Below are 13999 nucleotides of genomic sequence, written 5' to 3' on the forward strand. Positions count from 1 at the left end.
CGGCTACTTTATGTCTTTTTTCCACCCAAAACTCCATACTTTACAGCCATATTCCTTCGTCTAATACCCCCTCTCATCCTCTATATAAGCCCCTCTTCACCATTCTTAATCTCCTCCACTCTTTCATCATTCATCTTTTCATCTTTTGGTGTTTCTTACGCGTTAAGAACCACCAAATATGGCTTGTACGACTAGCACCTACGCGTATACAAGCCAAATTTCATCCCAAAGACCGATAGCTATGGCATTAGCATTCGTTTCAGCTGTGGTGCTATCCCCATTGTACAACACAAAGAGCAACGATACACGATATGACATAAGATGGAACTCTGGCTTTGTTCTGCCTATGGTTCTAGCAGGACTTATAATCGCGATAAAAACTACCTCATCACCATCATCCTCGTCAGTGACAGGATTGCGAAGAACAATCCTGTCATCAGATCCTTCGTCGGTGTTTAGGGTTGGGGGTTCGTCGTGGGGGCTTGCTGGGGTTCTAGTCATGCTGATGCTTGTATTGTCCTGGCAAGACTCTGTTCAACATTTTCTTTGGAGATGAGAGGAAACACTACAGTCCTGTGGCTAACTGTCTGAGTGCCTGCTACACTTGTGTTTTCTGTTTCAGATCAATAAATCTGTCTATTTTAGTGACTTCATAATGTAATTCAAAATATATAAAGGTTCAGTAATATACAGTTTTCTTTTGCAGAATTATGGAAATTTGATCATGCTCATTGTTATTCTTATCAGAATTCAAAAGCAATTATATTTCAGTTATCAGATTATCTGAAAGAGAATATGATTTGTAGCTAATACACAGTTTAACTCGAAAAACAAAATTTTATCGATCATGGAATTAGTGAACAACTCTCCGCAGCTGACATGCATATGGGGGTTTCAGTAACTACTAGCCAACATAACGATTTCAAGAGTTATGCCAATAAGAACTTCTGATTCGTTACAATAAGGTCAATACTACGCCCGGTATGGGCGGTATTAATACCCATGTTTATACACTTCTATTTATAGTATATACTCACGATCTCGGTCATTAGTTAGACGTACCATATAATCAGATAGCAATTTCCTCTCAGCAGCTGACTAGCATACCCTGTGATGTAGTATTCAAGCCTGGAAAAGGGTCACTGTGTTAACTAAGTCACCAAACAAACCGTAACAATAACCGAATCATATAGAGGAGATGAATAATAAAGACAATGCCATGCAATGTGTGGGAATATAATTTCTTTTTTCAATCTTTTCATTTCTTCAATTAATCAGATTCAGTTAGCCACAATTTTATATACCCACAATACAAATTAAAGAACATAAATTTTTTTCTGTACAGATGATATATTTACATGAACAGATTGTGTTATTCAACCGTAGTCCTACAAGTCTACAACTAAAGATACATCAGCATTCATTGTCAACTACTCCAGCCAACCACACTGGCACTTGTGACAGCAGAGGCAGGTTTTGATACCGATAGACCTCGATTGTACATGCGCTGAATCTCTTCCCTGTACTCAACCAGAGACTTGTCAGGAATCGCTGGAGTTAGCTCAATCACATCTCCCATCTTCAGCTTGCACGTCGGATCACTAACAGGATGATGGTTCAGCCGAGGCCTCAACTCTTCCTTCATGGGGAAACCATAAGTCAAACGGGGGCTACCATGGCCTGTCTTTTCTAATAGATCCATCATGGTGGAGTTTGGGGGGAATTCGCGAACAGACATCTGAAATGAAGAAACATGCCAAACTCATAAATGCACAGACCTGAGAACTAACAGAGAAATAACGATATTTCAAGCAGTTACTGCAATGACAGTAAAGGGAGCTTAATCCGAATAACAGTTTCAATTATACATATCCTATACAGCTATGCCATTCTAAACACACAATTTAGCATCACTCTATAAACAGCTTCCTGTCTCTGCATACAACTGCTATTTTACTCCCACAAAAAAAAAAAACAAAAAAAAAACAAAAAAAAAAAACAAGAACACTAGAGAAGCATACTATCAATCAATACAACCATATATCCAGGTCGGTTATCAAAAATACCAACTCTCTATTAAGGTTCAACCTCGACTGGGATTCGAGTATCCCAAACAAATAGGAAACACACACAGAAGTAACATGGAAAAGCTATATTTTGCCCATAGGCCCCATGTAATGTAGAGAGAGGACAGGGGAGTTTTGAGTGAACCGATGTCAGCTTAGAATCCCCTTCTAAACCAAATTAAGTCTTCCTAAAAATGTTTCAGACCACATACTAAAATAACTACTAAGACGACACATAATATGGAAAGCTATATTCGGCTACAGGCTCGATGCAATATAGAGGGAGGACAAGGAGTTTTGATTGTGCCAATAAAGCTTAGAATTTCCAAACCATATGACTACCCCTACAGTCTCCTTCGAATTTTCAAACCACAACACCACATACTAAATTAATCACAAACATGGGAAACATATGACATTGTTGTCCAAACTAGAAAAGATAGAAGGTGGAATATCAAAAGACAAACCTTTTCATTCTCTATCAAGATAACAAATACAGGTCCATCTTCATTAGACTGAGCATTGTAGGAATATGGGCACCCTTCAGCATGAGTTGGGAATTTACAGGGTGGCTTGAGGGAATCAGCATAGTCGATTGATGGTTTGTCCTTGTTCATTGTCTCACACTGCCAGTTGACGACCCATCTAGCCCACTCCACCATTTGAAGCACAAATGAGGAGTGTTGAGATTCACCCTCCTTATACCTCCAGTGCGCAGCAAATCCATACTCTGCTTGTAGATGCATTTCCCTAGTCCGTATTTGAACTTCAAGTGGAACCATTCCTTCACCGACCACAACTGTATGAAGGGATTTGTATCTACAGACAACAAAGAATATAAATTAAGAAATAAATCAGCAAAAATACTCCGTAATGTTTACCTTGTCATACTCATACATTTAACAAAATAACAAATAGCTTATGGTGCTTACCCATTGCATTTTGGACAATGAATATAGTCCTTGAACTTTCCAGGCACTTCAGACCACAACTGATGAACAACTTTAAGAGCTCTAAAACAGTCTTCCTCGTTCTCAACAATCAAACGCAGTCCGTGAATATCATGAATCTGGTCCATAGTCAGCTTCTTCCTACACATCATTGTATATACAGTTAGCCAAATAGAGCATATATAAAGGACATATGCCCATCATTCCAGAATAAGTGAAAGATCTGGAAGGCTGACACAGAGAAAACTCCGTCAAACAACATAAAAGGATCAGAGAGCATACTTTGACATTTTGCGATGAATACTGTATAAGCTTTTGTGACGACCAGACAAGTCATGGTAAGATATATCTTCACCCTTGAGAGCTTCTTCAAGTTTCCCGATCTCTGATTCGATCATTGCTTGATCAAATGACTTCATACGCTTAGAGGACAATTCATTATATTGATTTGGATATAGATGCTTGAAACACAAGTCTTCTATTTGTTCTTTCCAAGTAGAGATACCGAGTCTGTTAGCCAGTGGTGCAAATATCTCCAATGTCTCCTTAGCAAACCTCTGCTGCTTGTGGGATGGCAATGCATCGAGTGTCATCATATTATGCAATCTATCTGCCAGTTTAATCAAGACTGCCCTAGCATCAGCCATAGCAAGAAACATTGTATGCAACCGATCTGCTTCAATGGTTTTATTTGCTGTGTTATTTTCACGTGCAAGCTTGCTCAAATGGCTTAGTTTTGACACCTGAAACAATGGCATCCACAATTTATAAGCCATCAATAGAACGAATTGTAGAAAATTCCTGTGCCTACTGCCTAGTTGGTCACATTTCACATATTCAAATGGCATCTGCACGAGTGCAGATAAAAATGTCAAAGAATCCCCCTTATTGCTGTAAATAAACACAACTGTCCTGCAACTGTACACCACGCATGAAAAAACAAATACATCCTTCTCAATTATAGGATTTAACAAAGTTCAGATGTTTAGGCATACATCACCTTCACTGTATACAGCAACTTTGAACACACTTTCTAAACACAGAATATATGAATACAAAGAATGTCACTCAAGAGCACTCTTACCAACAGAGAAAAAAAAAAAAGGCAACTGAGGCAAGTAATTCACAGTTCACAAAAATGGATACAGCAAGTATAAATAAGCAATTTAGAAACTAACAGAATCATCACATATTCACAGCTGATAAAGCACAGAATTAAACTTGGGTCTCTGAAGTCTTACCCCATGAACCAAATCAGCCACCCCAGATCCGAAGATGCTTAAAATATAGTCATAAGTAACAAAAGAATCATCAATTGTGTCATGCAATAAACCAGCAGCAACAACAGTCGAATTCGCCCCGATGTTTGCCAAAAGCACTGCAGTTTCCAAGCAGTGATGCAAATATGGATGTCCACTTGCTCTCACCTACACAAACAAAAGCCAAAACATAAATTTCATTAACAAATATGACCAACATTACTTTCTAATTAGCTATAATCATGTTAAACTTACAGAAAAAGTAAAACTGGAACAATCAAATAGATTTCATATGATCCAATACTAAATAGTTTGTTTTTTAAAATAAGACAATGCATTCCATATATTACTAAAAATAGAAACTTTTTACCATCTTTCACACTACTCAAAAAAGTTTCTTCTATCAGTTCATCCTCAAATATCAAATATAACAAACATACAAATTCATATAATTATATAAAAGCATCAAAAAAATCGACTGCAGATTAACATCAGTTTTTCTCATTGAATTTAAACAGATAAATAATACAAAATGTAACAAAATTATACATCAAAAAAAAAGGGGGGGGGGGTGAATTACCTGCCCTCTGTGAGCCTTTTCAGCCTCATAAAACGCCTTGATCACAAAATCTTCATAGAAAATTTTATTCCTGATTTGAGCACTTGCTAACAATTCCTCAACACTACCACCAAACACAAAATGATCTTCCATATTAAACGTAAGCTCCTCCACTTCACGATCCAAACACGACCCCAACGAATTCCTCACGAACCCATTCAACAACCCATTCGTTGTATTATTAACCCGAAAAGAACCCGAACCCGAAAACGATCCCGAAGCAACACTATTACAGCTACTGGAAACCGAAACAGGACCCTGAAACACCGAAACAGGACTCTGAAGATCTCTCTTCAACGAAGAACTCAACGACGAGCAATTCGAATACCGAAATGAGCTACTCAAATTGTTGTATTGATGATGAAGATGATGATCATCCAATCCTACCTTTTGGAAATCCTCATTTACTGAAGTAGGAGAGTGTTTCAGAAGACATGATAAACCGCCGATTATCGGCCGTTGAGAGCTTGAAGATGATGATTGCGAGCTCGTCGAAGGAGATCTACCGCTGAGATCGAAATCATAAGAAGATGAATGAGAATTGATTGAACATGGATGCGGTGTAGAACACACGCTACTCGGTGGACTCGCATACAGCGCAATCGTTGAAACCGCCATTAATGGAGCTCAAAAAACTCAATTGAAACCGAATTTCGAGCTGAAATTCAAAGATTCTTCTACTAATTTTCAGATTTTCGAGCTCAATATATACAATGAAAAGATTGAAATTAGGTAGATCTAAGATGACTAATCTTTTGGAATTAGGGTAAAAACAAATGAAGATGAAGAACAATCAAAAAGTCAAATTATAACAACTAAAATAGAAATTTACAGTTTTTCGAATCGAAATTTCAGTATGAATCTAATTTTTTAAGCGGCGATTGAATTTGAAGTTGAAAATTGAAGAAAAGTCGATGTAAATTGGGGGAAACGGAGGACAAACCCTAAACCTAGAATTTTAGGAGAGAGAAGAAATGGCCTATGTGTGGAGAAGAAGATTTGCTTTAAATGAGGGGGGGGTTTATTTCAATTAACTTTTTTAAAATTATTTTTATATTATTAAATTATTTAAATAAAAATTTAAATGAATTATAATGGTTTCTACGATATTCAGATACTTTGCTTGCTTGTTTAATCTTCATCCTCTTTTATTTTGGTTGATAGCCAGGAGGACGGAGACAGTGTAAAGACCAAATTGCCCTTGGATAATACCGTAATTCACGGTTGAATTGATTAAAATATTGTTTTTGTGTAATTATAAATAAATGTATTATTTAAAAAAAAAAAAAAAAAAAAGTAATATTGTATTTGTAATGATTAGATTAAAGAATTGATTAGTGTCCAATTAGGCAAATTAATAGATAAAATAGATGTCCATCTCTTCAGACATTTGATTTTTTACATTAGTTTTATATTAGAGTGGATAAGGATAAGTTTACTCACTATAATAATGAAGGAGGTTGGCAGCAAAAAAAAATGGAGGAGGTAGTGGATAAGTTAAGCGGAACAATTATTATTTTATTAGTTGTACTAAATTAGTCTCGTGCGATATATGGTTCGAATTTTTTTTTTTAATACCAAAATTAAAATTAAAAATATTCTCGAACAAATAATAAATCAAATATTAAAAAGAATAAAAACAAATTTAAAGATTATAGAAATATTGAATGATCAAAGGGGTACATGGGAAAGAAAAAATAAAGAATATAATGTTTTCGAAAATTAATGCTAGTAATAATATAGCTGAAAACAAACGAAAATTATATTATGATGACATCATATATAGTTTTGGAGAGAAAATTTTTAATAATAACATGACATGTGTCTAATTTTTAATAATAACATCAGTGGTTGCCTACTTTTAATAAAAGAACGAAGGGAATATTAGTTACTTCCTTTGTTTTTAACAATTAATATCTCTAATTATCAACATTGTAAAATTATTAAAAAGTGAATATTAATAAAATATACATTGAAACGATTCAAACAAGATCCCACATGAATATGTTTTGTCTTCTATATAAACCACAAAAGCGAGTCAAAGAGTGTTGTATGAATAGTACAAAAGTCAAATTGTGTCAATAAAAAAACGGATGAAGTATTAGTTATGGAATTTAGATGAAACTTTTTTTTTAACTTCTCTCTATTTTTTTTTATAAAATTTTGTATTTTTGATAGATTAAGGGTAATGTTTGTTCACTTTATTTTTATTTATTTCCGGTCTAATAAGTTTAGATAAATTATGTTCGGTTCAGAAATTCAGTACAAGTTATGATAAGAGTTATCTAAATTCAAATTACAACTAAAATAAGTTTAGTTAAGCTCAAATAAGTTCGGTTAAATTTAGATAAGTGAAAATCAGGTGAATATAATACACTCTAAATTTGTCAATACATTTTTTTTTTTTTTACTATGGCCCTGTTCACTTCACCTTAAAAAAAAAATATTCGGTAAAAATAATTTCAGTATAATAAAATTAATTTCAGTTCAATAAAAATAATTTCAGTTTAGTAAAAATCAGTAAACTTAAAGAAGAAATATAATAGACATTAAGTAAAAATAATTTCACTTTAGTAAAATTAATTTCAGTTCATCAGTAAAAATAATTTTTGTTCATCAAAAATAATTTTAGTTCAGTTAAAATAATTTCACTTCAACAAAAATAAGGTGAAGTGAACAAGGCCTATGAATGTTGCTCATGTTTGACAATGTGTATTACGGAGTATGTTTTAGGCTAAAATGTATTGCAGATAATTTATAAGATATTCTTAAATTAAATAGTTGCAAGTTTTTTTTTTTTCTTAAATAAAGGAAAAAGAAAATGAGATATTACAAGAAAAAGTATGTTTGTGACTTGATAAAAATTTTTGTCATAAAACCTTTCATAATAAGTGCTACTCCAAATAAAACAATAATAATAATAAGTACGGAGTATTTTTTTATATCGTCTATAATTCAACATTTATTTGATCTTTAATAGGCAAATTGATCTTTAATATTTATCTTCAAATAAAAAACTCATGCGAATTATAAACAATCATTTTTTTTTTTTTTTTTTTGAAGGATGATAAACAATCGTTTTATTGTCCTAAAAAAACAATCTTTTTATAGACATGCTAACCATAATTATAATGCTGTAAAAATTGATATTAATAGATTTACCAAACCATTACAAAAAAAAATTAAAGTTAAAATCATATCGTTGATTCGTTTCACTACTCTAGTGAACACTAATCATTCATTATTATTTCACTAGCTATTATAATGCATAAGAAATTCTAGCTAGTTCTTGATGTTTAAGGCAATCGTTGACTTAGGCCTTGTTTAGTTCACCTTATTTTTACATATTTCAGAAAAAATAAGTTCAAATTAGATCATATTATAAAAAATAAGTTCATATCAAATAATCGTTTTATGTGCAGTTTTTTTATAGCTAAATATCTTTAATTTCGTGATGGAAAATTATGAAAATCACATATTAATACAATACACATTATTATTTATTAAGAATCTACTATCAATACCTCACTTGATGTATTTTTTTCCGTATAGTTTATCGTATATCTAAGGTCAAAGTTTGGTCAAATATGACATTCTGATCATATTAGACTAGACCAGATCTAATCAGATAAGCAAAAATAAGGTGAACCAAATAAACCCTTAAATTTTCTTGTATTAAAAAGAATCAACAACTCTTGAGTAAGTTATTAAATAAGGAGTATATGTTTTTAACATGTTTAGTCGCCAATACGATGATAGAAACTCCATCCTTTTAACACAACTAAGAAGTATCTGAGTTTGAAATCGACGTGAAGTGAGAGTCTTGTATAATCGAAATACAATAAGTGTCGTAATATCTAATATCACATACTTCGTACATAATAATTAAATACACTTGCGTGTATTGACTAAGCTGTAAAATCTACATCATTTTTTTATTTTATTTTTTTGTTGGTAAAAAGAAGGGGGTTCATTTAAGGGAGGGGGGGGGAGATAAGGGAAATCCCTCAAGCCTAAAAAATTTGATCCTTAAACCTAATGGATAGGAAGTGAAAGCGATGTCAATACTCCAACACCGAAACCTCATGTACATCTTACATCGTATAATGCTATTAATTAATGTATACATCTACAAATACGAATATACGAGATTTTAAAAATTGCACGGCAGGTGTATACAAAAGCGGGTACATATCTTGACGTATAACTAAACATGTTGAAATCAAAGCAAGATAGTACTTGTACTTGGTAGTCTTTTATATGGAAGATGCATGGTAGTCCATACTCCGATTGCCAAATTGGTGGCAAACAAGTAGCAAGGGCATATGCATATGCATGGGACCAACCATATTTGTCTAAGTTCATGACTTGTGACAAAAGAAGATTCTCCTAATTGCTAGGGAAACAAAGAAGAATCCCTTCAAAGATAAAGTATCCAACCAAAATACCACTACTATTGGGATTGTTGTCGATTTAGCTGAGTTATTTTAGAAAAATCCAGGATTTTCATGCTAATTGCTGCCGTGCTGGCTAATGCGTGGCTACTAGCTAGTTTAAGTGTCGCTTTTACTAGAGTATGTGATTTTCTTTTGGCTTCTTTATTAATTATCATGCTTAAATTTATTGGCTAGCCAATGAGGATTGAGCAATTGGTCAAATTATATTACTCGTATGAATGTTCTACTAATTGCCATTGTATATTACACTTGGATGGTTTAGCTGATTAATTATATGTAACTTTTGTCAAAAGAGGTGCACGATGAATGAAGTATTCATTACAAATTTACTCTAGCATATCTAAGCCTATTTAATTTACCTTTAACTCAATAAGCTTTGTATAAATTTAGTTAGAGCCTGTTTTCATCAGATTAATTTCAGTTTAGTTCAGCTCTAACAAGGGCCTGTTCATATTTACTTAATTTCAGTTCAGTTCAGTTTACTTCAGTTCAGCTCCAATTGAACATCAGTTCAATTCAGTTCAACTCCTAATTTCCTTTTCTCATAAAATATTCATTTCAGCTCATTTCAGTTCAGTTCAGTAAATGTGAACAGACCTTAAGTTCAGTTCATTTTAATTCAGCTCAGTTCAGTTAACGAGAACAAACCCTTACTCTATAATTGTTTGTTGTTAATTTATTATACTAGTACTACGATATGTCTATATGTAGTTCCTCTAGAATTGGAAGAATGAATGACACTTTGTCACTAATCCCCCCTCCCCTAATTACGGCTTCCTACTTTAAGCTACCCCTCCAAATGAAATCTCTCTCTTTTTTTCTCCACCAAAAAAAATAAAAATTTGAAATAAATCCTAGTAAAAGAAACACGTGAACTGCACGTGTCACTGTCAGTGGAAACCCTCTCGATGCCACGTACTCCTACTAGTCTACTACCAACAACACACGTAATCAACTAAGCCGCCAACAGTAACCAAAAAAATAAATAAAAAATAAAAACTAATAATCCTCAGCAATTGCTCATAAATTGAAGGTGGGACATTGATCAAATACGATTAAATTCACAACCCCACTCAATAAATCAGATTAATCAACAGTAGGGTGCCACGTAAGACGTGATATATATGATCGTTGATAGAGTCCATGTATGTCGACTGTTGTCGTTTATGTTAGATTGTGATTTGTGAGGGTGCATGCATATTCCTCCTTTATTTTGGTCTATTTATTCTAATTAGAATGGTTTTCAGTCAAATCAATTGCAACTTGCTTAACCAAAAACAGGGAGTACTATTCTTTAAACACTTGGATCTTTTATTTAAGGTTGGTAGCATTGCAAGAGTTAGAACCATTCTAGTCTTTGAGGGTGGACTTTTACGTTTTTCTCTTTCTAATCATGTATCAAATCAAATATATGTGATTTTGTTACGAGTGTAAATATCTACCTTTAAAAGATGCTTTCAGCGTTGACTTAGAGTAATACCCAGTTAATTTCTCAGATAAACTTTTGTTTATCTAGGGGTATAACTGTATTAAGTACTAGTGGAGGAGTATATGCGTCTTTTCATGTATTAGTTGAGGGGTAGATGTGTAATTTCCTCACCAACAGTAAAAGCAAACAGTAACTGGACAACTCACCAAAAGTACTGAATAAATGACCCTGTTTTTTCAATATATTTACAAAAATTCCGTCAGATTAACAAAAATTCGTTTATCTGGCACATTAACTTGTATTTTCCCCTTGATTTATACTTTTAAATAGTTTATATTATTAATAATAGTCAAAAGCGAGCTACTATATATATATATATATTTTTTTTTTGCTTATTGAAAACTACTCTTGTTAGACAAAGATATTAATACAACATGTAATTGGTATTATTTCATTGTCATTAATCAACCATTTTATTAAATCTAATAATTATTGTGTTAATTGATGAGGTTTTTATGTTACTCCGTACAATTTTGGGATGACACTTTAGTGCTCTTTGGGGGAGTGAGTATGCCAGACCCTTTCAATCTCCCTTAAAGGATTCGTCTACTTAATTAGCTCGTCCAAATCAAATTGATCCGTACAAGGTGTTGTTAATAATTTAATGAACTTCTTTACATTTATATATTTAACTATTACAGTAGTGATTACTTAATATTTTTAATAATGATTAATTACTATGAAGTAATTGATAAATATCCGAATATACTGTACTAATGAGAGTAATACTTGGACAAAAACACACATTTATTAGCCCATCCACCTATCTATCAATACTCTTACTATTATTAAACCCCAAACAAATAAATTTCATCTCACCACGTGTCATCCTCCCTAATTTAACAAATGTTCAATTTAAATGTGTATCAAGACTTAAACCCACAACCTCTAAAGCTGATCATTAACGATTTAAACCGCGTGCCAACAAGCCACGATAAACAAAAGCTTAAAATAATCAAGGTGGTGTATGTAAAAGGGACCTCTAAAAACAAGGGAATGAAAAGAAAAGTGCTTGGTGCAATGGTGCTTAGACCAACAGGCAAATTGCGTGGCGTAGCAGAGTAAGAAGTCCGTACTAGTAACATTAATAGCGTGCAAGCAACAAGGAAGCCGCGTGCATGTAATGAGTTGGACAATTAGTATGCAGTCCGCACACGCCTTTGCTACAATTGCCACTGCCTCACTCTCTTCTCTTCCTCTTTTAACGTTTTTAACATGTCTTCATAAGTTGTTGATGCTATTTGCCTAATTGCTAATACCAAAAACTAAATGCCAAAACTATTGTCACAACAATACAACTGATTTTGCTTCAAGAGTTTATGTTTCTCACTTCTATTTGACGATTCCGTTTTCTATGTTTCTTTTTTTATTCAATCTAACTTCTACGCATACCTTTGACAAATTTGTATGGTTATTGTCTTATTGAGCAAAGGTTATTGTCTAAGTGAACACGTGGAGAATTTGCGTAAAGTGTAATGGGGACTTTGCGATGTTAGTTTATATACACTCGGGTGTATCGTGATCGTGATCGTGAAGACAATCCTCATATACTTTATCTAAATAATTTCACAGCTCTTATAATACAAAGATTCACTAATCAAGAGTAAAATATAAATTTACTATATAAATTGTTTTTAACTTTTTTTTGTTAAAACTAAAATATTTGTGTACACCTATGTTGACAATTTGCTCATATGTAGAGTTGATGATGAAATGAGGCACTCAGGCAGGTATGTCCAATTGTCGTCCAAAGAAATCAAACATACTTGAATACAAATTTGTAACTCATGAAGAACTAGTCGCAATAAAAACTCACAAATAACATGTACAAGCTCCCCAAGACCCCAACTAGTACGAATATGAATTGTTCTCTACAAATAATAATATTTTCCTGTAGACTACTCCATATTATAATAGTAGCACACTAGCACATTCAATTTAAGACTTCTAATACAATCTTATTTAAGACTTCTAATACAATCTTATTTGGGACGGAGGGAGTAATATGTACAACTATAACACACGTTCTCAGGTCAAAGTCACAATAAAACAAAAAACGAAAACTATCAATAAAGTCAACAATTTATGAGAAATCACGTGTAATTTAAATTAATATTTCTTTATCCTTAAGAGCACTAATTTTTCATTTAAAGAGCTCGTCAAAAAAAAAAAAATCATTTAAAGAGCTATATTTATCATTTTCCTTAATTCATATTTCGTAATTTGTATTGATTTGCATTAAACGTTGCATCGAATTACTCCACAACGACCACAAGTACTGATTTCTACTTCTATGCCTAAACTTTTTCCCAACATGATAGCATGCTCTGGCATGATGATGATGTTTCGCTAAAATATCAGTCCAACTTGCAAAATCGCATAATGAGTTTATGATATTGGACTGGATTTGGTATGGGTGTTTATTATTCAGACTTCATAAATCAACATATGGGCCTGAGAGTTGTTTATCGGTAACATCCAACTAGTAGACCTTATAAAATGTACACACTGGGCTTTCTCTAAACTGCCCTGTAAATTCACAAAGAGTTTATTATATGGCCCATTGATATATTGACTTATAGTTATGCCTAACAAAATCAGTTTTGCTATCACAAAGATAAGTTTTAGCACACATACAATGACACAAATTTCTCAATAGGTATTGATAATTTGATATGGTGAAAATAAGTTATGATATGATTAATGTTTCACATAAGTTTCAATTACATGAATTTAGACCAATTTAGGCTAACAAAACAGAACCTTATAGTAGCCTGCAATTTTTAAAGGGAAGAGTGAACACTTTGCAATTTTGCTCAACCTTACATTTAATGTATTGGGTATTATATACATTATGCTTTACCATTATAAGAAATTTAATTACTTTACAATTTCCTTCCCTAAAGAGTTTATGAAAGAGATACCCGTTAATTATTGAGATAGCCGCATTAATTATTTTGCTATTAATGATCCTAAGAAATTTACGTCATAATTAAATTCCTTTAAGTGGAATAATCTTAGAAAATTATGCTATAATTGTCTATGTCTAACAAAGTTTGCTACTTATAGACTACCAATAAAAAAAATCATCGGTTATTCTTTTAAGGATTATATAATATGATTAATATGAATTAAGAATAATAGATCGTTTGTAATTTA

General features: G+C 32.8%; 1 protein-coding gene across 1 annotated transcript; it reads right to left on the reverse strand.

Moving 5' to 3' along the window:
* Positions 1–1227: 1227 nt before the first annotated feature.
* On the reverse strand, positions 1228–5933 carry LOC110684381 (probable GTP diphosphokinase RSH2, chloroplastic). Its single transcript, XM_021860837.1, has 6 exons — positions 4856–5933; positions 4258–4443; positions 3299–3759; positions 2999–3157; positions 2534–2885; positions 1228–1738 (listed from the first exon to the last, which is right to left on the reverse strand). The coding sequence occupies exons 1-6, from the start codon at positions 5510–5512 to the stop codon at positions 1427–1429; spliced, it is 2127 nt and encodes a 708-aa protein (XP_021716529.1). The 5' UTR covers positions 5513–5933; the 3' UTR covers positions 1228–1426.
* Positions 5934–13999: the final 8066 nt, after the last annotated feature.

Source organism: Chenopodium quinoa, unplaced genomic scaffold (assembly GCF_001683475.1).
Source record: "Chenopodium quinoa cultivar QQ74 unplaced genomic scaffold, ASM168347v1, whole genome shotgun sequence".
Classification (NCBI taxonomy): Eukaryota; Viridiplantae; Streptophyta; class Magnoliopsida; order Caryophyllales; family Amaranthaceae; genus Chenopodium; species Chenopodium quinoa.